The sequence below is a fragment of the Eublepharis macularius genome, chromosome 5 (assembly GCF_028583425.1).
Source record: "Eublepharis macularius isolate TG4126 chromosome 5, MPM_Emac_v1.0, whole genome shotgun sequence".
In the NCBI taxonomy this organism is placed as follows: Eukaryota; Metazoa; Chordata; class Lepidosauria; order Squamata; family Eublepharidae; genus Eublepharis; species Eublepharis macularius.
The window spans coordinates 26,769,208-26,794,037 of NC_072794.1; the positions used below are offsets into that span (position 1 = coordinate 26,769,208).

Here is a 24,830-nt window from a genome sequence, read left to right on the forward strand (position 1 = left end):
GAATCCTCTCTGCCCTGTACTATCGAAAATATTACAATGTCACTGCATTTCAAGTTTCCCCACTCAGCTTCATTGGCTGTCATTTGATGTCACATTACTTGTTTTAATTTACTAATTACTAATTACTTCTGACATTGTCCCAGCCTAAGACAAATGTGGAAGGAACTTGGTCACAAATAGAAACGATTCATTACGAAGTCAAGCTGAACTCAGCCCGTGCCGTGCCATCCCCCCCATGCCATTAATCCAGCAACTTTCCACAGAAACTTTTAGCTGATTGTACCATCTAGAAATTGCATGTACAGAGATCCTCCCACAGGATAATGCCTTTTGCTCTCTATTCCTCCCTTTAGGTCAGGATAAATTGCCAGAAATTACAACCTCCCACATTTTCCTGCAGAAGTTCTCTCCTAGTTGTGCTGTCCTCCTCAACACAGATCATCAAGCAAGAATGGAAAAGAAGTCAAGGAGCTCTTCTAAGGAGCCCCGTGGGAGAAGCAGAGAGAAGGCAGCTGCAAGTGTGAAGAAGGAGAGGGCAGAACATAACCAGAAAGCTGGCAAAGAGAGGCAGGAGTCCGGCAGGAGGAAAAGAAAGAAGGAGACCAAAAGCAGCCCTGAGGCAGACAATCAAGTCCACACTTCAACGGTGGTGGACGTGGATGATGTGATATCATTTGAAGAGGAAACTGAGGTGATGGCTCTTCTAGAAAGCGAGAAACTGGAGGACGGTAAGGGGATGTGTGGAGGCAGACAGCAGAATTTGTGCCCAGCTGAGGCTCAGCTGCCACATGTTGGCTCTCTTCCTGTTAACATTTAAAGACAATGCATGGTGCTGCATCATGGCACATGAGTATCCCATCCCAACTGTGCAAGCAGATCAACAATCGGGGGGAAACCGTGGGGCACAAAGCTGTAAGAGAAGGTGCTCTCTTTAACTGAGACTTACCAGGAGGATGTGTGGGGGACAGAGGATGTGTGGGTTGGCAGAGGTTACATTTCCACACTGTAGGAATTACCATTCTACAGTCATGAAAACAATTTCCATGGTAGTTTTGTTGAGGAAGGTGCTCAAAGGAGAGAGAGATTGAGATTGATTTATGGGAGGGTGGGGAATTAAGTAGATGCCTTTCTTTCATCTACATCTATCATCAGAGCAAATTGTTTCTGAATGGCAGATAAGTACCTTTCGGTGGAAGCGGTTAAATCCAGAGTGGGAGAAAAAAATGTTATGCCAAGGACTACATCTTGGAATGGGTCTTGAACTACAGACTGGCAAGTCCAGATTGGTTCAACGCTTCTATGATCATTACGTTTAGTAAAACATCACCAAGAATGGTCTGATCAGGGAAAAGATAACTTACATCACATTAATCTGAATTCCTTTATGTGCAGGTACGTAGCTGGCCATATTAATCCCAATTACACAGGTTTATTCAGGAGCTTAAAAATCTATATGCATGCCACTATGTGGTGTCAGTTTTGTATATTCATTCATCAGGCTCTGTCTATGACTTCATAGCTATTTCAGCAAAGAATTATACCTCCTGCAGGGTTGAAGTCAGGGTGTGTATGCGTGCACGCACACACACTGTTTCTGCCCTTAGATTTGTTTCACAGTAATGTCAAATTCTATTCTTTGTGGCAGCATTTCCAGAACCAATGTTAAACAAGTTTCCAGAGGTATCTTAAAGACTAATGTGAGTTATTCCGGCATAAGCTTTCAAGAGCTCACTTCATCAGATGCTTTCAAGCATGAGCTGGAATAAAATATATTGGTCTTTAAGGTGCCCAGTGGACTCTGTAGCAGAGTAAACCAGCTACCCTTCTAGATCTTTGTGTATGGAACAGTTCTGTATATGGAACAGTTCACTTCTATATTATCTGTTTTGTCATTACTGCTGTTCTGTGTTTTTTCCAGTTTCTGTCTTTTTGTACTTCATGCCTGGGGTTGGGTTTTGACCTCTAGTGAAATACCAGCCTGTGCGGGGAGGGAGAAATATAAATCGAAAATATAAACAAACAAACAAGGGTGAACAGAAGAGACTGTTGCATTAGTCCGCTTCCTCCAAAAATGAAAATGGTTAAAGCAGGCATTACTCCAAATCCAGGAATAGTTCACAGTTTTGGTTGAATGCTAGTCTCCAGGACAATGTACTGTAAACTTTTTTTTACCATTATGGATATGATTTGCCAGTTGTACATTTAAGTAGGGCTTCTACATGTGGTGGCTATGTGCCCCTGCCCATTCCGTTTGGAAAATGGTCTCCGAAGTAGTAGCAAAAAAGGTCAGGAATTAACATTATTAAATTATGTAGCGAGGGCCCCAAGTGATTTAGAGGTTAACATAACAGGAGCAGCTGGATTGATATGAGCTAAAACTGGAAACAAAATGTAATGCTAAGTAAGCAGGATTGGTTCAATAAAATTCAAGCATAGTTTAATTAAGCTTACCACCTGATCACAATAAGGAATATTAGATACATTATGATATTCAGTACGTCATCATATGGAAATTACTGTAGTAAAACTGTTTTGTGTATCCAGAAACTATTAAGTGTACAGGCTTCAGTGTGTAATAACCTATAGCATTTTGTGTGTTCAGGTTAAACTGCTATGGTTATTATTCCCTCTGTGCATTTATTCTTAGTACATCCTTACTGATTTAGAGAACGATAGGAAATATATGCCTAGTACCTCTCATTGTGTGTTAGAATGCAACAAAGGTGACCTTTAGGGTTTTAACTTTGGTTGGAAAATTCCTGGAGATTTGTGGGTGAAGTTTAAGGAGAGTGAGATTTAGGGAGAGGAGGGACTCAGCGGGGTATAATGCTACAGAATCCACCCTCCAAAGCAGCTGTTTCCTCCAAGATCCAGAGGAGTTAGCCGTGTTAGTCTGTAGTAGCAAAAGCGAAAAGAGTCCAGTAGCAACTTTAAAACTAACCAACTTTACTGTAGCATAAGCTTTCAAGAATCACAGTTCTCTTCGCATCTGATGAAGAGAACTGTGATTCTCAAAAGCTTATGCTACAGTAAAGTTGGTTAGTCTTAAAGGTGCTACTGGACTCTCTTCGATTTCCTCCAAGGGAACTGATTTCTGTAATCTGGTGATCAGTTGTAAACCTGGGACGTATCCAGGCCCCACCTGGAGGCTGGCAACCCTAAATGCAAAGTCAGTTGGAAAATTGAATTATTCTGAAATTGCCAGAAGTAAAAAAGTTCCATAGTTTGGTGGAAGGCAGTGAGTGGGCTTCCTCTCAATGGGCAAATCCACATTACTCATTCTAAGTCGCATGTTCTCCGCATTCCCCACGCAATCCCGAGTGCCAGTCACATTACCTCATTAAGCAGACGCATTTCATTCGCATTTCTCCTGAATATGTGGTCACAGGTTTTCAACGGGAGTTTCACGGTGGCCGTGAACGGGCCAATTCACAATTTACGCGGTTTTTTAAAAACCACCCCCCTTCCTGTCTTTCCGGCCGTTCCGAGAGTTCCTATTGGCTGATTCAACTTGCAAGTGCTCCGTGGTCTGCAAAATAATGTTTTTGACTTCATAGCATTGGATTTATTGATTATGCTGTTTCTGAATCAAATCTGGTCGTTTGAAAAATCATTTTGGGGTGAATCCATCCTGAGAACGGACTCGTGAAACTTCCTTTTTAACTGTTTTTTATTTTTTTTATTTTATATTACTGTAATATCAAAATTACGAAATATCGAAATAATGACACTCCAAGGAAGTGAAACTTCAGTAAAATTCTGGCACTGAACTATCCTGCATAGGAAATGCCCACGAAAGCTTCCCACATGCTTCCAAATTTCCAAAAAAGAAACGGGAGAGAGCCATCAGTGCTGTCAGTGGGGGAAAGAGAGGCATCATTATCTTCAATGATGTTTCTTTATAAGGCAAGATCGAAATAATGGAAAAGTACGCTCAAAATTTTTTAAAAAAAATGGGCGGGGAAAAAGGTCCCGCCCAAAAAAGTGGTTTTCGAGCGGCCATGTGACCGGAGAGACGCACGAGAAAGACGGATTGGAAGCAGGAATGTGAACGAAGAGGGGAAAATCACGGATTGGAGGCAAACGGAAGATATCCGATAAACATGCGGGTAATGGGTGAATGTGGATTTGACCAATAAATCAGTGGCCTTCTCTCTATTCCTTTTTCTGTAGGTTTAAAGTCTACAGGCCTGGGCTTCTGTGAGTGGCTTCTTGTTCTCCTGTCTCTCTTTGTCATCCTAATCACATTTCCTATTTCCATCTGGTTTTGCATGAAGGTAAGAGCATGCTGAGAGGGAGAACCACTGTAGTGTTGATAGTTCACATACAACCCCAGTCTGTAGCTCCATTATGCAGAGCAAACTTTGTATACCTCTTTGCATAAGCAAGACTTACACAAAGACTCGGGATCTTCTCTTGCACAAATGTGTATACAAAGAATAGTTATAGTGTGAATCAAGACAAATGCATTGGGGCAGGGCCATAATCCCCACCCAGGGACCTGCAAACTGGTTTCAAGAAACTTGCCTTTATAAAAGACTCTGGTATTTGAATTGTAAAGTTCAAGCATTCTCCTTTTTTCTTTTGTCACGTATATGATAATAACATTCACACAGGCAAATAATAAGAAAAATAACTCTAATTTGCAAGTTTACTTGCATAACCCCTGATGGGGAGTGATTTCAATACACTTCAGAATAACATTAATCATTTTGGGTACCTTGGCTCTCCTTTTCCCCTCTCTACTTAAGTAGCTCAGAGAGCAAGTGGATGGCTCCCCCGCCCCCATCTCATAGAACTGGGGGAGTAAAGCCCAAATACTGATGGTAAGTGAGGGTCAATTACAGTGCAATTCTAAGCAGAATTCAATGGACTTAGAAGGATGTGTAACTCTGCTTAGGATGGTAGTTAGCCTCCCATGCTATTAAACAGAATGAACAGCCCAAATGAGCAACATAATATAAAATATAAAGCAACACGTTGCTATATATTTGCAGATGAAGGCAGTTTCTTTTCGTAGGCCTGCCTGCTGTTCTGAGTTGTGTCCTTAATGCTAAGCATTGGAATAAGGAAGCAGTGTATTTTCAAACAGGAGCATGGTTTAATATGTCATGTTCTTTCTCTGTATGGAGTTGTAGCGACAACAACTTCTTTTCTCCCTGTTTCTGTCTATACTATGTCCTGGAGTAGACTAAAGTAATCTAAAACACTGGCCTGGGTTAGAGTTGCCAGGTCCCTTGACTCTCCCAGTGGGAGACTGGGAGCCTGGCACCTACCTTGCTGCGCCCCCCAGTCTTTATTTTGCATCCGTGATGACATCACTCCCAGGAAGTGACATCATCCCATGGGTCAAAGGGCAGCCTGGGCACGCTCCCACGCTCAATCAGTCTGCTGCGGGGCATGATTCAGCCCCAAACGGTTCCACTACGGGGCGCATTTCAGCCTGAATTGGGCTGCTGTGGGTGCAGGAGCACACTGCCGCCCAGGGGGGTTCCCTGCGGAGAGCCCCCCCCCCGGTCAGCCAAGTAAGTGGGCATGGGAGGATCGGTGGGAGCAGGGGATCCCCTGCTCCAGGCTGGGGAATGGCACCCCTAGCTTGGATTAAAGGAATAGAGTTGTCAAAAACTCCTCAGGTACCAGACTCCATAGATTCCATCATTAATCTCAGTTTCCCTTGACAGATTGTGAGGGAATACGAGCGTGCCATTTTGTTTCGCTTTGGACGCATCCTTCGTGGAAGGCCCCGAGGGCCTGGTGAGTATGGAGGAAAAACCCTTGTCCTTGCACACAGCAGCAAGTGGGATGCTGGTGGCATAAAATAAGGAACCCCCTCTCCTCAGAGTTCGACAGTGAGAAACACTGGCCTTCTCAATTAGCGTTGCCAACCTCCAGGTGAGGTCTGCAAATCCCCCAGAATTACATCTGATTTCCGGACTACAGAGATCAGTTCCTTTAGAAGTAGCCTTGCCAGGTTCCTGCCAATGGTGGCAATTCCTGCCTCTGCCTGTTGATTGACAGCTAATCAGTGGCAGGAGACACGCATGGGTGGAGGCAAACTGGGGAAATGGGCATGTGCGCATCTGTGGCCCCATTCATAACATCACATCTGGAGCAACTTGAAAGCAATGATGTTGCATCAGGGCTGATTCTTTAACAATCAGCCCAAAACGTAGCTATGTTTGGGTTTGACTGTTTAAAAAAAATTATCTCTAGTGTGCACCATTGTTTCTGGATCGCACCAGAAGTGATATCATCAACTGGGGCCACAAGCACACAGGTGCATAGAGAAAAGTGGTAAGTATCCCCCATCAGTTGCCAATGGGAACTACACATCCATTTCACACCTGTTTCTGTTCACAGATTTTGAAAGGTTTTGGAGCAATTAAAAGGCCTAAAAGAGCTCTTGGGCCAGAGACAGCTGTGGGACAAAAGGTGTATGTTTTCTTACACCATGGACAATTATTCCTGTGATGTTCCACATTCTGCTCTTTCACAATGCTATTGCTTGTCTCCTGTCTTGTGTAAAAATCTGAATTTTCAGTCTGTACAACCTATTTATTACTTTGGCATAAAGAAGTATGATTGTATTTCACAGTATCCGGTTTTCATGTGCTGCTGTTCTCTTATCTACCTAAATAGGTTTGTTCTTTTTCCTTCCCTGCCTGGATACCTGCCACAAAATAGATCTTCGCCTCAAAACCTTAGAGATTCCTTTCTATGAGGTCAGTCCAGTCACAACCAACCTGTCCTATGAACACATTTGTGGGAAGTAAAAAGACAGGGAATCAGGAAACGTGATGTGATAGCTGGCTAGATATATACTGTGATTCTGAATTTCCATGAACCAAGAAGTCCCCAGCTGAACTGTCAGCCATGAACACACTAAGTTCTTGCATCATAAGATATACAACACCTTATAGAGTGTTGTAAGAATTTCTGGTGTACGTGAAACACTGAGCCTTCAAAAGTGCTATCTAAAAGCTAAAAGTCTCAAGCAAGATGGGGATCCATATATATTTACATCACTCATATATGAACCAGAAGGGGTATACAGTTGTGGAAAAGGCCATTTTATGGTTAAGAGCATACCATTTAAGGTTAAGCTAGATATGATGGCTTCCCTGGGCTTATACTTATGTCCACTGACACCATTTTAATTGATTTGTAATTTTTTTAACACAGAGCCATGAGGCTCCATCCAGAACAGGCACACAGCAAGGCAGCCCTAGGTGCACAGGCTCACTGGTTGGCTGGCTTGCCCTAGAGGACTGACCTCTTCGTCTCACCTGGTGAACCAAGTGAGGAGAGGAATTGCCCTTCAGCCCTCTGCTTGGCTGCTGCTGCCTCCACTGGTTGTTTGTCTGGTTCCCCCCCCTCCCTCCTGCACTCCACATGGCAGCTCAGTGGCAACCATGCATTTGGGGGTGCAGGTAGTTGCATGCCACCGCTTTCCTCCTGCTCTCGCTTCCTTTTGCAGGAAGAAGATGTTTACTTAGCCAGTGATGCCAGGTGAAAACTGCAAGAAGATGGCAACAGGGCCATGTGGACTTGCTGGCCAGGTCACTGTCCTTGTCCTACAAAAGAAGGCAAGAGCAGGAGGGAAGCGGTGGCAGCAGCTCACAGATGGCACACAATCCCTCTCCACCCCCCACTCAGCACTCCCAAGTCAATTGCATTCCTGTAATAGCAGAAGAAAAACATAGAAACTCAATCTAAATAATACTATTCCCTGTTATAAGTGGCCAGTGAATCCAGCTGCATGTGAGTGGGAATATGGGTGTGCCTCTTGCACACTCTGTTGAAAGCATCCAGGCATGCTGAGTTGCTTCTATTCCAACAATTTCATCCATACTTGCTCACTGCCAGCCTCACGAACCCCCCTCCCCTCTCCATCATTCATCCACTGGATAATCACACACATCGTGTCCTGTTTGCCCTAGGTCATAACCAAAGACATGGCAAGTCTAGAAATAGATACTGTGTGCTACTACCGAATGGAAAACGCTGCACTTCTCGTGACTACCCTTGCCAGCCTCTCAAGCGCAGTCCAACTACTGGTGCAGACTATCGCCAAGCGTTCACTGGTGCATCGATCCCTCACAGAGATCCTCATGGAAAGAAAGAGCATTGGCCAGGAAATAAAGGTGGGCAGGGGAGGGCTGCCGAGCGGAGGGGACCAGCGGACAAAGTTTCTCTGTTTTCTCTGAGACCTGGAAAGCTGGACAAGGTGCCTCTAGTGTGTGGCTATAAGTTCAACTTCTCCTGTATTTAGGGGAAGGGAAGAAAAAAAAGTAGAAAGATAAGGTATAAAAAACCTGTAATGGAGGTTTCCCCAATTGTTGGGAGGTAGGAACTAGATGAAATGGGGATAATGAATTGTTACTTTCTTTTCCCCACTTTATGTCCCAGTTGCCCGAGAAAACTGATAGCCTTATGAAGTGATTTAAATAAAGAGCACCAGGCTGTTTTTGTTTCCTAAAGTATTTCAAATGATTTCACAACATACAGTTTCATAGTAAGTGGCTCGCTTAGTCAGGCGAAAGGTTTAACTAATGCAACGTTGTGATTCCAGCATCAGCCAAAGACCTCTGGAGAGCACACCTCCATTTGTCCACACCGTCTGGTAGTCTCTGAACACAGAACAACCAGCTAACCAGAAAAATTTGACTGTGCCTTTAACAGAAGCTTAATCTGCAAAAATCAGCAGGTTAAGATTTTCGAGGTTTGGACATACAAAGTCACTATAGTTCAGGGAGCTGCCAAAGAGCACTGCTACAGAGTCCAGTTTAGAAGATGACATCCCTATCTGAACATGGAGGTTCAGTTTACATCCTCTGTGAATTTTTTAAACCCTTTTTTAAAAGCTATTTAAACTAGGAGTTGTCATCTTATCTTGCAGTTGCAAGTTCCTTATGTTGTGGTGTATGCAGTGGGATTTCCTTTTGCCTGGCTTGAACTCATTGCCCATCAGCTTTTTAAAGAAAGCTGGTCCGGCAAGAGGCAGAAATAATTCTCTCTAGGCACTTTTTCTATTAAGGGAACATACATTTTCAACATTTATGAGTCACTTTGCCACTCAAGAGCATCCAAGTCAATAACATTTCTTTTAAAAATAGAGCTATTGAAAAAGCACCCACCACAAAACAAACTATACAGGAATATTATCTGTAGCCTACGGAGTTGTCAATATGCTGTTTGACAACAGTAGGATAACGCAAGGATCCAGAAGAGAAGGGATGGGAGTCTAGGTCACACACTTGACTCCCTCCTCAAGGAAATAAATCTTTCTGGATTGTGATGGCTGTTATGGCTAGGGAAAAATGGAGTAGGAGAAGAATGTCTTGTCACACATCTCCCAAAGGCCCTTACCTGGCCCAGGTGATGGGAAGGAAGAGCACACATGTGCCTTTCCTCCTTCCTACATCATACTATTCTGTAGGTTCCCACCAACCTTCCTCATCCTATTTTTTCTTTTTCCTCCAGCCTCTAATTAATTCAGCCTGTAAAAGTTCCCCTGCCACTGTGATGGAGGAGAAGCCAGACTTGGTGTACCTTCTGATGCGGGGGGGGGGGGGGAGAGCCAGATCTGGTGAAGTTCTATCTTCTGTGAGACTTTTTTAAAGGCACAGAGGCTATTTCTAGGTCTGCAGTTGGCAACCTTCACTCTCGCAAAGAGCTCCACCAAAAAGAATGAATCAGCCGTACAGCCCCCAAAAGAATGAATCAGCCGTACAGCCCTTACTCATTGCTTTAGACTCACTATGCTAAAATCAGTGGTGCAAACTAAGATATATGTAGGCTGCATTGAAACACACTGCTACTCAGCCCACTGCCTACTAGACCCTTGACCTCCAGCTTTCAACTCCCCTACCTTTAACTCATCCAACCTGTTGGGGAGAAATCCTTTGAAGTATACAACACATACACCTCAAAGGGATACCAGGTGATCTGGTTTAAGAGAGGGAATGGTGGGAGCACTTCTGATTGGCCCCAATCCAGGAGGTCACAGCCAAGTCACTTTTTAGTTCAAGCACAGATCCACCTAGCATTTTCAGTTTTACCCAAGCAGCTGAAAAAAGAGTTTGTGCGTAGATCAAGTTTAACTGGCCAGACTCATAAAACTATGCTAACCTTGAAATCTCCATCCACAGGTTGCTTTTTAGTTCAAAAGAAAGAGCATATACTGATGAGGTTCTCAACAGGTTGCTTCTTTCTGGTCCACAAGGGATTAAAGTCTATTCACTAGTGCTACTTAAAGAGCCAGGTTGGATAGGGTTGACTGGAGAAATATGTCCTGTCCCTTTAACAGAGACTTACTGTAGTAATCTCACACTGTTGAGTCTCAGTGAGAAAGGTGGGCTATAAATGACAAAAATAAATAATATAAATAAATCATTGGCAGCTGAAGCTTTTCATGCCATGAAGGTAAATAACATTACCTCCTAAACAACATACTATTTGCCCTCTGTTAAAGGGATGAGACATTTTTTTCCCTCCAGGAAGCTGGCAAATCTATGAGCCAGAAATAGAGTATTTATATAATCAGCCATGTGTTTAGTATGTACTATCTGTTTGCTGTATGTATTATCCTGCTCTCACTGCATTGATTTATACTTACATAATACCATTACCTGTATTGTATAACATATCATGTCTAATACTTTATGCTTTGTTTCAGATTTCTAGTAAAGAATCCAGTAGCACCTTTAAGACTAACCAACTTTACTGTAGCATAAGCTTTCGAGAACCACAGTTCTCTTCAACAGATGCATCTGACAAAGGTGCTACTGGACTCTACTATTTTGCTACTACAGACCAACATGGCTAACTCCTCCGGCTTTCAGATTTCTGTAATCTTAGTCCTATTACACTTCTTTTTAGATGTTTCAACCTATTGATGGCATTAATTTACACTATGTAATCTGTCTTGCATCTCAGAGAGAAAGGCAAACTACAAAGTAAATAAAAAAAATAAAACAGATGCATTCCATCTTGTATAACCCAATACTAAATGTTTCAGAATACTATTACAGCAAAGGTTGCCTGAAAATTCAGCCTTTCACTGAACGTGTCAAATAAAGCTTATATTCTATTTTTAAATTCCTTGCTCCATCATCCAAGGGTGTGATAATTAATAAACCTCCACTTTTGCAGGTGGCTGTGGATGCTGTTACCTGCCAGTGGGGGATCAAGGTGGAACGGACAGAAATGTAGGTATGAAATGCATTGGTGTGCAGAAATAGTAAAAAGTAAAAGAAAAGTTAAAAAAATGTCTGGGAAGAAAGGGGAATAGAGGGTTTTTTAAAAAAAAGATTCTACCTTCTTAAATACCCTCTTCTGCTTTTTGTCTTCAATTTCTCCATCTGGATGGGCACTTCTCTGGATAGAAGAACACACACTAGTTTTGGAGAGCCTCTTTCTTCTACCACAGGTTCCCAAGTACATTCCTTCTTTGACTATGATAGGTCTGTAAGTGGAAACAGGTGATTCATAGCCAGGAGCACTTGCTTAAAATCTCTGGTTTAAACCAACTTCAACATACTATCACCTGTACCATAATCAACTAGGTCTCCTTCCACTGAGTTTTTAATAGTGGAGTCTTAGGTATATTTACTTCAATCTATGCCCATTTATTTCAGTGGTCGTGGACTGGAATAATTCTGCCTAGGATTGTGCAATAAGCTGCTTATACCTTCAGACAGCTCAAAGTGTAATACAAAAGCATCTGAGCTGCCATCTTTGACTGGCCAAGTGTCTTTTGGTCTCAGATCCCCTCTGTCCAATGAAGAAGTGAATGCCATGGTCATTTACTCACCACTGTCCTAACTGAAAGATAGTTCTGGCTGCGACCTGAAAGTGTCTTTTACCTTGTGACTGAGCATGATATGGGGTGAGGGAATTGGTAGAAGCAACTCAAATCTTTCAGCACTGCATGTGCTAACCGATGCAAGAATTTAGGTGCTTTTCCTCTGGAGAGCTCAAGAAGACACAGAGTTCCCAGACACACTACCGTCTAGGCAGTATTGTCAGCTCTCTGCCTCCCTGTAATCTTTCCCATAAGAATAATCCCCAGTATGGTTTTTCTTTACATATCTATCTAAAGAAGTGAGCTGTGGCTCACAAAAGCGCTTATTGAAATAAACGTTAGTCTTTCAGGTGCTGCTAAACTTGTGTTTTATTACTGTTTGGAAAGACAAGAGTGACCCTGCAGCTCACTGCCATGAGGGACTGCAGTCTGTGTCACCAGGATGCCTATTTCTATTTCAGAAAAGATGTTCGATTGCCAGCTGAGCTTCAGGAGTCTCTGGCTGTACAAGCAGAAGCCCAACGCCAGGCCAGAGTGAAGGTAAGAGCACGCTCATGCCCTGTATGTTCATGACTGGAGACCTTTCATACAGGCCTTCTCCAGTTCAGGTCACTGTTTAAATCACAGTGTTCAGTGGTAGAGATCTGTTTGGCGTGCAGAAGGTCCCAGGTTCAATTCTTGGCAAGTGCTCAGTGCTAAATGTATATACACACACCAGTGCTGGGTTTATAATCTGAGAGACTATTATAATTCAAATACTCCCTTGCTCCTCCTCTCCAGCATGATGTGTGCTAGAGCAAAGCAATTGGCAGTTTGAATACTCAATACAAAACACTGCTTTATTGTAACAGTAAGCCAATTCACATTTTAAAAAGTCTACATGACCTCCGTGAAGACTTTTGATCAGAGATATGCTGCAACTTCCATGCTCAGAAATCGGATCCCAGGCATGGGGCAGTTATTTGTCCTATTGAGGAAACATGTATATACTGAAGACTCCATGTAAGTTTCTCCAGTGGAGCAAATGGTGGTCCTTGGGGCAGTAAAAAAGGCTGAGAAAATGATGTGAGGAGAGGGTCGTGCCCCCAGTCCCCACATGCCATGGGTCTCTAAGAACAGAGCTCCAGGTGTGAAACACATAACACAAGTCTAATCAAAAGATTTGTACTTTCTCCTATGAAAGCGAACACACACACACATGGCTATTTACCTTCTCCCTTTCCCATATGAATAGCAATGTAGAACCCTTTCCAACAGCCAGTGTGCTGTTAGGACCCTGGCTCTATCTACTGAGCATATTTCATCCTGCCCTTCCTCTAGTGAGTCTAAGCCAGTGGTTCTTAACCTTTTTTGTGCAATGAATCCCTTTGGCAATCTGGTGAAGCCTACGGACCCTTTCTTAGAATAACATTTTTAAATGTATAAAATAAAATAAGATTACAGAGGAAGTCAATTATATTGAAATAGGGTCAAGCACCGAGTCATTTCTGACCCATGGGGGGACGTCGCATCATGACGTTTTCTTGGCAGACTTTTTGTTACGGGGTGGTTTGCCATTGCCTTCCCCAGTCATCTACACTTTACCCCCAGGAAACTGGGTACTCGTTCTACCGACCTCGGAAGGATGGAAGGCTGAGTCAACCTTGAGCCGGCTACCTGAACCTGGCTTCCACCAGGATCAAACTCAGGTCGTGAGCAGAGCTAGGGCTGCAGTACTGCAGCTTACCACTCTGCGCCACAGGGCTCTTACAAATTGAAATACAGTTATCAAAATACTAAAAAAACGCAAATCTGTGATATAGTAATATACGTGCTTCTTTATTGAGGCATTAAATAACAAGATGTAATTTTTTTTCCTGTCCAAATTCACGGGCACCCTGAAATCTATCCACAAACTCCAGGTTAAGATGCCCTGGCCTAGGGCATCACAAAAGGTTCTTGCTCTCCCACTTTGTCCTCACAACAACTTGTTAAGGAAGGTCAGGCTGTGAGACAAGGACTGTCCCTATATCATCCAGTGAACTTCAAGGATGAGTAGGGAGTTGAAGCCAAGTCTTCTTGTCTGTCACTCAAACCCCTTCTCTGTTCTCCTGAAGCACATTGGGTAAGGTTGCCAGCCTGGAGATCTCCTGGAATTACAATTGATCTCTAGACCACTGCAATTAGTTCCTCTGGAGAAAATGGCTGCTTTGGAATGGTGGACTTTATGGCTTTATACCCCACAGAGGTCCTGTCTCTCTCCAAACCCCAGACTCCACTCCCAAATAGCCAGGAATTTCCTAGCCTAGAGGTGGTAACCCTATCAACTGGGTGACTTTTGCCGTTACACTCTTTGAGAGCCAAACTACAAGTGACGCCTGACACAGGTTGGACACTTGTCAGCTTCTCTCAAGTTTTGATGGGAAATGTAGGCAGATTGGTGGAATGTTGGACAAGTGACAGTTGAAAAGTCTGTTGGACAGCAGTCAGAGAGCCAAGCTGCAAGACCAGGATGCCTACATTTCCCATCAAAACTTGAGGGAAGCTGACAAGTGTCCAACCTGTGTCAGGCGTCACTTGTAGCTTGGCTCTCAGTCTAACCTATTTTACAGGACTGGTGAGGACAAAACATGGAAGGGGAGAATAAAAATGTACTGATTGCTAGAGAGAGTGCTTATGCAGAGACACAGGCTCCCTCACAACCATCTGTATTAAACAACCATGAAAGCTTAGGCAAAGGCCATTGTGCACCTTAGAAGCTTTTCTGGAAATAATATTCTGTGAAAGCCGTTGTGGCAGTTTAGATTGGGAGGAGGGCATTAAAGAACCCTTTCCCCATAGGTCCTGTTGTATGGGAGGGAGTCCATTCTAAATCTGCCCTTGCACATTTGCATTTAAGAGTCGAGCAATCTATGCAGGGTCCCCCAGACCCAACTTGGGTCCCCTGGAACCACGCAGCTGCTTTGGGTAATGGCTGTTAAAAAATAAAGGAGAGCTCAAATGACCTCAGAATGCCACTGCAGGGGAAGGAGGGGTTCCTTCCTCCCCCCTCAAGCCATTTCCCCATGTCAAAATAGCACAAGGGGCGCGTACCCTCCCCCCATTTTTACTGCTCCACGTGCACAAAATATTCTATGTGGAACAGAAAAAGCGGAGCGGTGGGGGGGACCTCCCTTGTCTGCTATTTTGACAGGGGGAAATGGCTTGAGGAGTGATTCTGATGCCCGTTTGGGATCTCCTTTTAACAGCCATTCCCCACAGCTCCTGTGGGGTTACAGGGAACCCAAGTTAGGTCTGAGGAACCCAAACCTAACTCTTTAAAAACCTACAAGTCTAGCTTGACCCTAAGAGTTCATTGATAGCTAATGCAAACTCTGAATTCTGTTGAAGCCAAGATGGACACAGCAGGTGAAGCGGAACAAAAATGGAGGGAAGGAAATTAAGCCAGTTTATGGGTTCGGCCTGAAAATGATGAGCTTTTAGCCTCCCATATGATACAGATTTAACGAGAAAACTCCTTTCAATGACCTTACACTTTAGGTGATAGCTGCTGAAGGAGAAAGGGCTGCTTCTGAATCCCTGAAGCTGGCTGCTGAGATAATGTCCAGCGCACCGGCTGCCATTCAGCTTCGTTACCTGCAGACCTTACAAGCCTTGTCTTCGGACAAACCACCCACCTTTGTTTTACCTTTGCCCTTTGACCTCATGAACCTTTCAACTGGGGCCAGCCTGAAACCCACAACTGTTAACCTGTCTCCAGATACAATCATCCACCCAGAAGCTCCAAAGAACCCAAAGGACTCCCCCATGCTATAGAAACGCAGCACTTTGATTGCAAGCTAGTTTCTGGTGCGTAGGCACGTAGGTCTGCAATCGAACAGCAAGATCCGGGTCAAAAAGCACCTTAAAGACCAACTAGATTTCCAAGGTATGAGCTTTCAAGAGTCAAAGCTCCCTTTGCTAGATACAAAGAGTAGAAAAAGGAAGGCTGAGGGTATTGTAAATTAGAGTGTTAGGAAGCTAGCTATAATACATGTTGTAATTAGCTTGATAGAGCATGGGTGAGAAATGCAGAAAATTAGCATCTGTAATGAGAGAAAAATCCTATGTCGCGATTCAGTTCTGGGGGATCCATTGTTCCAAATTTGCAAATAAAGTCAATTTCAGCAATCTCACCTTATAATTTTCCTTTGACGTTTCTCTGCTTGAAAACTGCTAGTCTTAAGTCAGCAAGGGAATGTTGTAGGAAATTGAAATGTTCTCCCACTGGTTTTTGAACGTTGTGCTTGTTATCAGATGTAAGTCCTTTTATTCTTTTTGCAAAGGAACCAACCTGTTTGTCCAGTATAGAAAGCTGAATGGTATTGCTGATACTTGATGGCATATTTAACGTTGGAAGATGAACAAGTGAGTGAGTCTGAGATGGTATAGCTGGTGTTGTTAGGACCCGTGGCGGTGTTGTTTATGGGGACAGAGCTGGCATCTTGCTTTATTGCAGGCCCAGGTCCCAGACTTGGTATCTATATTGGAAAGTCTGTTGTTGTGGGTAAGGAGGAGTTCTTTAAGGTTGGGGACTATTGGTGGACAAGGAACGTTTGCCTTCCAGTGCCCACTCTGTTCCACCAGTTGGAGGTCTGCATTGAGGGGGGGATTGGCAAAAATCCCCATCTTCTGTCATTGGAAATCCTCTGTGGGATCCAACCCATAGTGTAATATAATGGATAATAAACTATTGGATGAGGGAAAACCTTCATTCAGATTCTTGTTCTGGAATGACACTCACAGGGTGACTTTGGGTCTGTCATAATCTCTCAGTGTTATCTACCTCACAGGGGTGTTGTGAGGGTAAAATAGGATGAGGAGGACTATGCGTGCTACCCCTGAATAAAACATATGTTAAAAAGCAACAATTAAATACAATCAATTTGCCTCTAGAATCATTTATTTAAACTAAATCTTAAAATTCTTCAATGGCTATATTTCAAGGCAGTCATTGACCCAGATAAGCGGAGAAAGTGTGCAGAATTGAATGAGCCATCCCTTTGGGAAAACCGTTCAGCTACAGCCTAGCACCCATTCGCACTACTCCCTGGGCCCTGCTGCAACCCGTCCACACAGTGGCAGTGACCACCACAGCCAAAATGGCTTGAAAAATTGCAGCACAAGCTCTGCGGTTTGTCGGTCTTGTTAATTGGCACTAGAGCTGGATCGGGGGGGCAGGGGGGGTAGTCTGCCCCTGGTGCCACCAAGGAGGGGGCGCCGGGCACAGCTGCCAGCCACCGGGAGCGCACGGGCAGCAGCGCAGGCAGCCTCTCAGCCCCCTGCGCTGCCTTTCGCCTGCCCTGCAGGACAGGTGGTGGCCAGCTTGCCATGCGGGTGGCATGCTCCACCCTGCATGACGACGTCACGGAAGTGACATCATCCCGCAGCGCCGGGAGTGCAGCCAGACTTGGGTTGCCCTGGGTGCCTGCAACCCTAGATCTGGCCCTTATTGGCACCCCCAAAGCTAGGGAAGAGGAGGAGCCGACCAGGAGACCCTTTTCTGTGGGAAGGCGTGCGATTGGCGCCTTTCCCAACCAACATCGGCAGGAGCAGGGCGCTTCCTTGCTCTCCTTGTCCACTAGGTAAGCTGAGCTTCAGGTTGGAGAGGGTCAGTGGTGCACAGGCAGCCACTCGGGCACCCCCCTTTGCCTTCATGGCGGCCTGCGCCCCGTGGGCACAGTAGGCGCCACGTGGAGGCACCGGGTCTCCCCCTTTTTCCCCTCCCTGGTCCCTGTGCTGCGCCCGGTCGTGCTGCGCGCTCGCCCCTTCCTCGCTTGGCTGGGGGCTGCGGGAGTGGGCTGTGGACCGGGCAACGTGTCCTCCTGCAGTGCTGCCTCCAGCCCCTGCGCCTGTCAGAGGGTACCAGAACAGACTTACACTGGTTCAACTGTTCCCCAAGAGTCTCATAAAAAGGGTGGACAAGAGTGATGGAGATGGAGATCTGTATTATTAGAAAAATTCTGAAATAAGTAAAGTTACAACTAAGGGGAAAACCATATCAATTAAAGTCACTACAACCAGAAAGACAAATATATATATTTCTTGAGTTTTCCTAGCAGCCTCTAAAAGGTTTTTTTAAAATTTGCGTTGTCTTCCAGTTCTGTAATCCTTGTTCTACTGCATTTATTGAAGGGTTTTGCTGTTTGTTTGAATTGGTTTTGATGTTTGGTGAGCTGCCTTGAGTCTCAGTAAGAAACGCACATGATAAAGGAAGTAAATAAATAAAATAACTGCGGATGACCCAGCTTGGAGCATGCATTCTCATTTTAGGCTGATTCCATTTTTGTTTATTCCGTTTTCAATGATGGTTTGGTGCTACACTAACCAAAATGGTTAGAAGGCAAAATTGTTCTGAAGCTTATGTCTGTTTCCAGCCTGGGAAAAATTGTGCTTCCCCAAGTAACAGTATGCATTTCCTTTAAAATTTATGTATCTGTACACTGTTTTTTTCCCTCAACGAGGACCCAAAATGGTTTACATCATCATTCACTCCTACTGGTTAGAGTGTCTAGGAACTGGGAGACCCAGTTTTGAATCCCCACTTTGCTATGAAAGATTTCTGGGTGACCTGGAACAAGTCAGTCCCTCAGCCTAACCTACCTCACAGGGTGGTTGTGAGGAGAAAATGGAGGAGAAGAGGATGTTGTAAGACATTTGGTGTCCCATTGTGGAGAAAGGCAGGGAATGGATGGATGGAAATCTTTACAACAGCAGCCTTGTTAGGCAAGTCAAGCTGGCTGGTTTAAGGTCACCCAGCGAGCTTCAATGGCAGAGTGGTCATTTGAACCTAGGTGTTTCTGATCCTAGTCCAACACTCTAACCCCTACAGCACATAGGAAGGCTAGATCAGTAGTAGAGCATGTGGTTTGCACACAGATTGTCCTAGGTTCAATCCATTTAACAGGAACTTAGTATGGCCAAAATCTACTCGAGATCTTGGAGAGCCACTGAAAGACCAATGAGAGAACTCAGGGTTATATGATTCATTCATATAAGCAGGGGTCATTTCGTAGAAAAGGAGCTGGAGGAACTCATTAGCATAACTCATTAGCATATGCCACGCCTCTTGCCATCACCGGAAGTGTCATTAGTATAACTGATTTGCATATGCCACACCCCCTGACATCACCTATTCTGGCTGTTTTGGACCCAATCCTGGCCATTCAGGGCTAAAATTGGGCCCAAAATGGCAAAAAGGGGCTGAAAATGGCTGAAAAGGGGCCCAAAATAGTCAGGATTGGGCCACTTATGAGCGGCAGCATGATCCACCACCCGTCAGAGGCCCAATCCGGGCCATTTCGGCCCCAGTCCAGGCCGAAATGGGCCCAAAATGGCCAAGAGTCAGGTGGGCCGGGCCACCTGACGTGATCTCTTTGGGGAACAGCCGGAACTGCATTCCTGTGCGTTCCCCCTCAAAATGAGCCCTGCATATAAGTATAACACTATTTCAGATATTCACTATGGAGAGAAAAGTGGAATACTAAGAGGAAATGTAAGCTATAGTGCCACACATTTCTGTTGATGGATCTTTGGCCAAGATTTCAGAAAAACATGAGAACAGTTGGCTCCACTTCACCATTCAAAGAGGAAGATTTGAGCTGTTTCAGCTCTAGTGCAGTCCTCTGGTTTGCTGGTCAATGCACATTGCTTGGCCTGTACCCCCCCCCCCAAAAAGACACACATACGTGTGGGGAGGGCAGGAGATACCAGTTCTTATGTCAAAGAGAAAAATATACTCTCTAGTCTTCCAAGACAGATTTCATCAGACAGAAATCCATGAGGCAAAAAATGTGTAAATGATGAACGAGATACTGATTGTCACCAAATATGATTTCAAAAAGAAACAAACAGCTGTGAAAGACTAACTAAGTACAGTGTATATTTTGACAAGACAAGCCAAGCAGTGCAAGTGACCAGGAATCAGTTCCTGGAGACCTTGTTTGTGGACATCATCACTGGAGAGACCTCTCCATTCCACAGTTCACATGTGCATTGCAGAGAAGTAGCGGGATTCAGGAATCTCTCACTTCACACTGGGTGGAAGACAGAAACATCTCCCAAGTCTTCTGGCATATGCAGAGGATTTGGCAGAGGGGAGGAGACAACATCTCACTTGACACCACAACAGGAGGTGCTCAGAAGCAGGAAGAATCATTCACACTGCTTCTAAATTCCTCTAAAGCATGATATGAGGTAACAGAACAACCAACTAATCCCCAATTCTAAGGGCAGGACCCCCCCCCACACACACACTTTGTGCTAGGCTTTGAGGAGGTGTCAAAATACCCCCTCCCCAAGTCTTTTGCTGTTTCTGCTGATCCCTCAACCACAGTCTTTGAATTAAAGGCAGTGTCACTCATTCACTTGGTCCCATATTTTGGAGGCACCTGGAAGTGCCGCAGCAGAGTGATTCCTCCCAAAGCCTCTGCCTGTACCACTGACTGACTGACACACACTCACTCTCTAGTGGAGTGAGTGTGTGTCAGTCAGTCAGTCAGTGGCTACTAACACTTGAGGACTCTTATACAAAATGTTCTGAAGCTTCTCTGGGAAATACCAAGAAATACTTCAAAACAAACCATTTCCTCCATTTTTATGGGTGAATACACTGATAGAGAATCCCTTACTCTTACAAATAACTAAAGACTTGGGAAACAATCCATCAGGGTTCAGCCAATGGCGGTACATATTCTGTGCGAATACACTAAAAGGGTCCTCGGTCGCCCCTGTGCTCCAGAGATGTGCAGTCCTCAAATGGTGTCCCACGTCCGCTACAAGCAGGAGCCCAAAGGCTTTCTTGAGGTCATTGTTTCCTTCAGCGCTTGGGTTTGGTGGACTTCTTAGCCTTAGTGGATGAGCGACGAACCCGTGATGATGAGTCAGGCTCTTCTTTAAAATGGGAATCTATAGTAAGAGATCAAAAGAAGTATTCAGTGGCTACATTTCAATCAACAGACCAACGTGGATTAGTATGACCAATGAACCTCATTGACACATGGTTAATTGGTTATACTATAGGTCACAGACAAGGACTTCTGCCCACAAAGCATGAGATTTGCAAATCCCTGCTTCTGCAGCAATCCAAAATAGCCCCTGAAATCCTGCTCTTGAAGGAGGGAGAGAGGACTTAAGCACACATACACATGCCCCCATGAACCAAGCCTGCCAACCTGAAACAGTCCCAAAGAAATGCTATATGAGGTGGTAAAAACGTGATTTCAATAAATAAATGGAGGCAGCTTCAAACTGGTTTGCTGCATTTAGGAGTTAACCTTTTTAGATGTGTGCCCAGAATGTATTGTGTGAAGCAACCCTTTTAGATTCTAGATGAGCTAAAGTGACATGTTTTAGGAATTTGCCTCTGAAACCTTTTAGCAGTACCTGACGTTGATGATGTTTCTAAGGTAGGCTCCTCTTTTGGTGCCCCATCCTCCAAGTCTTGGAGTTTTGATAGAGCCTCTTCTAATTTTTCATGAAGGTGTTCTGATTTTTCCTCAGCTTGCTGGGCCCGCTTTTCAGCCTCCCTGAAAAGGCAAAAATCAGGAGAAGGGGCAGCACTGAAACAACAGCTGTATGAAAATATTCAGTATAATAACTGATCAGCTGCTGATGCTAGCAAACACAATTACAACTGGAAGCATCCAAGACATTTGGGTGCCTGAGGTAGAAAACTGTACATCCATCCTACCACTGTTTAACATGGGGCACCAGGAAATTCTCTCATCTAAGCCTTATTGAAAAGAACATTCTGGTTAATGGATCTGCACAGGACAATGTCCCAGTGGGTTTTGCTCTGTGAGACAGATTAGTTGTGTATTTCCTATTCTTAGTGGTCCCCAAAATAGTAGGTTCCTTATGTTGTCTTCATTTTGTAAAGGTAGATAGCCCACTTCTGTATCTTTGGGAGCCAGGAAGCTTTTGGGGAATGGGAAGTGTATTTTACTGCACAAACTGGCTCCTTTATGGGTTGTTAGTGCTAAAGTTGGCACAACCATGTATAGTTTTGGTGGGAAATTGCATCTCTCCGTGCTGGGGGGAGGGGCATGTCTAGAAGCTATTTATTTATTTATTTATTCCGATTTATGCCCCATCCTCCCCACAGATGGCCTCAGGGCGGCTAACAACATTAAAAAATACATTAAAATAACAAAAACATAAAATCAATAATAATTTTAAAAAATCATTAAAATAGTCCAGGAGAAAGCTCTCTGCGGCTGGCCTGTGCAATTCTGATGTGGGACGGCCTGGAAGACAGACAATGAACACGATACTCAGTTATAACCCACCCCCTTGCTTACAACTGTGGAAAGAAGTTTACTTCCTCTCAGGAGTGAAGCTGTCAGCAAGCATTGCTCTACAGCTAAATTATCTTAACAACGTTCGATTTATATACCGCCCTTCAGGACAACACCCACTCAGAGGGGTTTACAAAGTATGTTATTATTATCCCCACAACAATCGCCCTGTGAGGTGCATGGGGCTGAGAGAGCTCCTGGAAGCTGTGACTGAGCCAAGGCTTCAAGCGGAGGAATAGGGAATCAAACCCAGTTCTCCAGATTAGAGTCCCGCCGCTCTTAACCACTACACCAAACTAGAGTGGTGATGCTGATGAAATTTGCAAATCCCTTCGTGCTCAAAGTCAGATGATGGAATAGGGTAGGGTACCATCCTGCTTCTTTCCAGGATGGAGTGGGTTTGCACCAGTATTGCAAAAAGTTACTAAGAAAATGTTTCAGGTGTTTACCTTTCTAGGTGGGGCAGCTGTACAAAAGTTATGGATGGAAATGGGGACTTCAGCTACTGGGGGAAGATGTAGCCTTGTCAAGTTGCAGCGTCTGGACAAAACCAAATGGGAATTGCCTGGGTCCCATTCCATCTCTCTTTGTTCAGGCAAGAGCTGTTTATGGAGCTTGGCCTGGGAGAGGCAGGCACTGCAGAGAGAGGCATCTAGAGAGACAGGTTCCTCTTCTCCCATCTCAATACCACAAATGGCTCTGGCCATGGCAAGGTGAGAAGATTGAATGCCCGCTGGCCTTGCCCTGCCCCAGTAAGTTGGAAGTACATGACAAAAATGCTTGGAATACATTTTCCTTTGTATTATCACTATATTTCTAACATTCAATATTACTTCCACCTATAAAGAATCCACCCTGATATTATGTTTTTAGCCTACCTAAAGAATCCTTATATTCCTAGCACCTCAGATTTATCTGACAGAGAAGTTGTGGAGAGGCACCTGGCTGCACTGGACGAATACAAATCCCCTGGGCTGGATGGGGTGCACACAAGAGTGCTCAAAGAATTTTCTCTAGATGATAGAGCCTCTTCACCATCTTCAAGGCCTCCTGGAGGACTGAGGATGTGCCACAAGACTGGAGAAGGGCTAATGTTATCCCAATCTTTAAGAAAGGGAAGAAAGATGACCTGGGAAACTACAGGTCGGTCGGTCAGTCTGACTTCTGTTGCTGGGAAGATATTAGAGCAGATTTTAAAGGGATCACTCTGTAAGCATCTGAAGGACCACTTAGTGATCCGGGGAAGTCAACATGGTTTTGTCCCCAACAGATCTTGTCAGACCAACCTGGTTTCCTTCTTTGATCGAGTGACGAGCTTACTGGATCATGGGAACTCTGTCAACATTATTTACCTGGATTTCAGCAAAGCTTTTGATAAGGTCCCCCATGACATTCTAATGGGTAAACTGCGGATTGGACTATAGGACAGTTCAGTGGATAGGGAACTGGATAGAGGACTGCACCCAAAGAGTGGTGATCAATGGTGTTTCATCAGATTGGAGGGAGGTGTGGGGTGCTGCAGGGCTTGGTTTTGGGCCTGGTATTTTTCAATATTTTTATCAATGAGCTGGATGAAGGGGTAAACGGGCTACTCATTAAATTTGCTGATGATACCAAATTGGGAGGAGTGGAAAACACCCAAGAAGATAGTTAAAATTCAACAAGACCTGAATACTCTGGAAAAGTGGGCAGTTGTGAACAGGATGCAATTCAACATAGGTAAGTGCACAGTATTACATCTGGGCCACAAAAACGTGAAGCACAAATACTGGATGGGGGATACACTTCTGGGTGTATGCGAAAGAGTATATGCGAAAGAGATCTTGGGGTAAGAGTGGACTGTTTAGACAGGAACAAACAATGCCCACCCCCCTATTTTTCAGGATGCTGGTACTCACAGGAGCCGCTCTTCTAGAATTTCCAGTGAAGCTAGCATCTCAAATTCCTTGCTTGAGTACTTAGTGGTCCACTGGCTGGCATACAGCTCCCTCTAGAACAAGAACAGTGGCTATCTTAAGGGTATGAAAATGAAATAAATCATCATGATGCTTCACCTCACAACTTCTAGACTGTAGTGGCAAAAGATGAGAGTGATAAGCTGTCAAGTCCCTGGTTCAAACGTCACTCAAATCACGAGTTTTGGACAAGCACCAAGTCTTAAGGGGACAAGTGCATGTGCCTGCTTTACAGGACTGTTGTATTAATTATTTTGATTGTAAATTAGCAAAACAACGAAGGAGGATAGATGGCTGCAGTTGCTTCTGGTCTTAAAAAAGATGAACAGAAAACGTAAGAGGATCCCTGCTGGATCAGATTCGTAGTCCAACTAGTCTAGTACCCTGTTTCACATAGCAGCCAACCAATTGCCCCCAGAAGACCTAATAGCCCAGAGGCCAAGTTTCTCTCTTTTGTCCCTCCGCCCCAGCACTTGTATTCTGAAGGTCACTTCTTCTGAACATGGAGGTCCCTGTTAGTACTTAGTATGCACATTTTCCTCCACAGTTCTTTGGTCCCCTTAAATGGCTATCATTTTCAGACATCCACTCGCTAGGACTCGTAATCTCAGCCTATCTAGATGACCTTGCATGTAGAAGAGAATGGACCTTGGCATTCCTCCTGCCTAGCAACCTCAGTTTTTCCTCCGGGACTGTACAACGATACTTCTCATCACTGTTGATGTGCACCAGATCCACTGGCTCCTTCCCCAC

General features: G+C 44.4%; 2 protein-coding genes across 2 annotated transcripts in view; one reads left to right on the forward strand and one right to left on the reverse strand.

The window, feature by feature from the left end:
* Positions 1–415: 415 nt before the first annotated feature.
* On the forward strand, positions 416–15,931 carry NPHS2 (NPHS2 stomatin family member, podocin). The gene is made up of 8 exons (XM_054981064.1): positions 416–728; positions 4,174–4,277; positions 5,682–5,754; positions 6,640–6,722; positions 7,941–8,144; positions 11,155–11,210; positions 12,268–12,346; positions 15,326–15,931. The coding sequence occupies exons 1-8, from the start codon at positions 452–454 to the stop codon at positions 15,599–15,601; spliced, it is 1,152 nt and encodes a 383-aa protein (XP_054837039.1). The 5' UTR covers positions 416–451; the 3' UTR covers positions 15,602–15,931.
* Positions 15,932–20,642: 4,711 nt separating this feature from the next.
* The window catches only part of AXDND1 (axonemal dynein light chain domain containing 1), a 42,863-nt gene continuing 38,675 nt past the window's right edge, over positions 20,643–24,830 (reverse strand). Inside the window, exons 23-25 of the mRNA XM_054980335.1 lie at positions 24,021–24,112; positions 21,209–21,351; positions 20,643–20,731 (exon numbers count right to left, since the gene is read on the reverse strand). Of these exons, the coding sequence (XP_054836310.1) occupies positions 20,643–20,731; positions 21,209–21,351; positions 24,021–24,112 (324 nt within the window). The remainder of the gene's footprint in view (positions 20,732–21,208; positions 21,352–24,020; positions 24,113–24,830) is intronic.

Coding starts and splice junctions, on each gene's coding strand:
- NPHS2 (XM_054981064.1), top strand. CDS start 452: ATGGAAAAGAAGTCAAGGAGCTCTTCTAAGGAGCCCCGTGGGAGAAGC. Junction 6,723..7,940: donor TAGAGATTCCTTTCTATGAG/GTCAGTCCAGTC, acceptor TGTTTGCCCTAG/GTCATAACCAAAGACATGGC. Junction 11,211..12,267: donor AAGGTGGAACGGACAGAAAT/GTAGGTATGAAA, acceptor TTTCTATTTCAG/AAAAGATGTTCGATTGCCAG.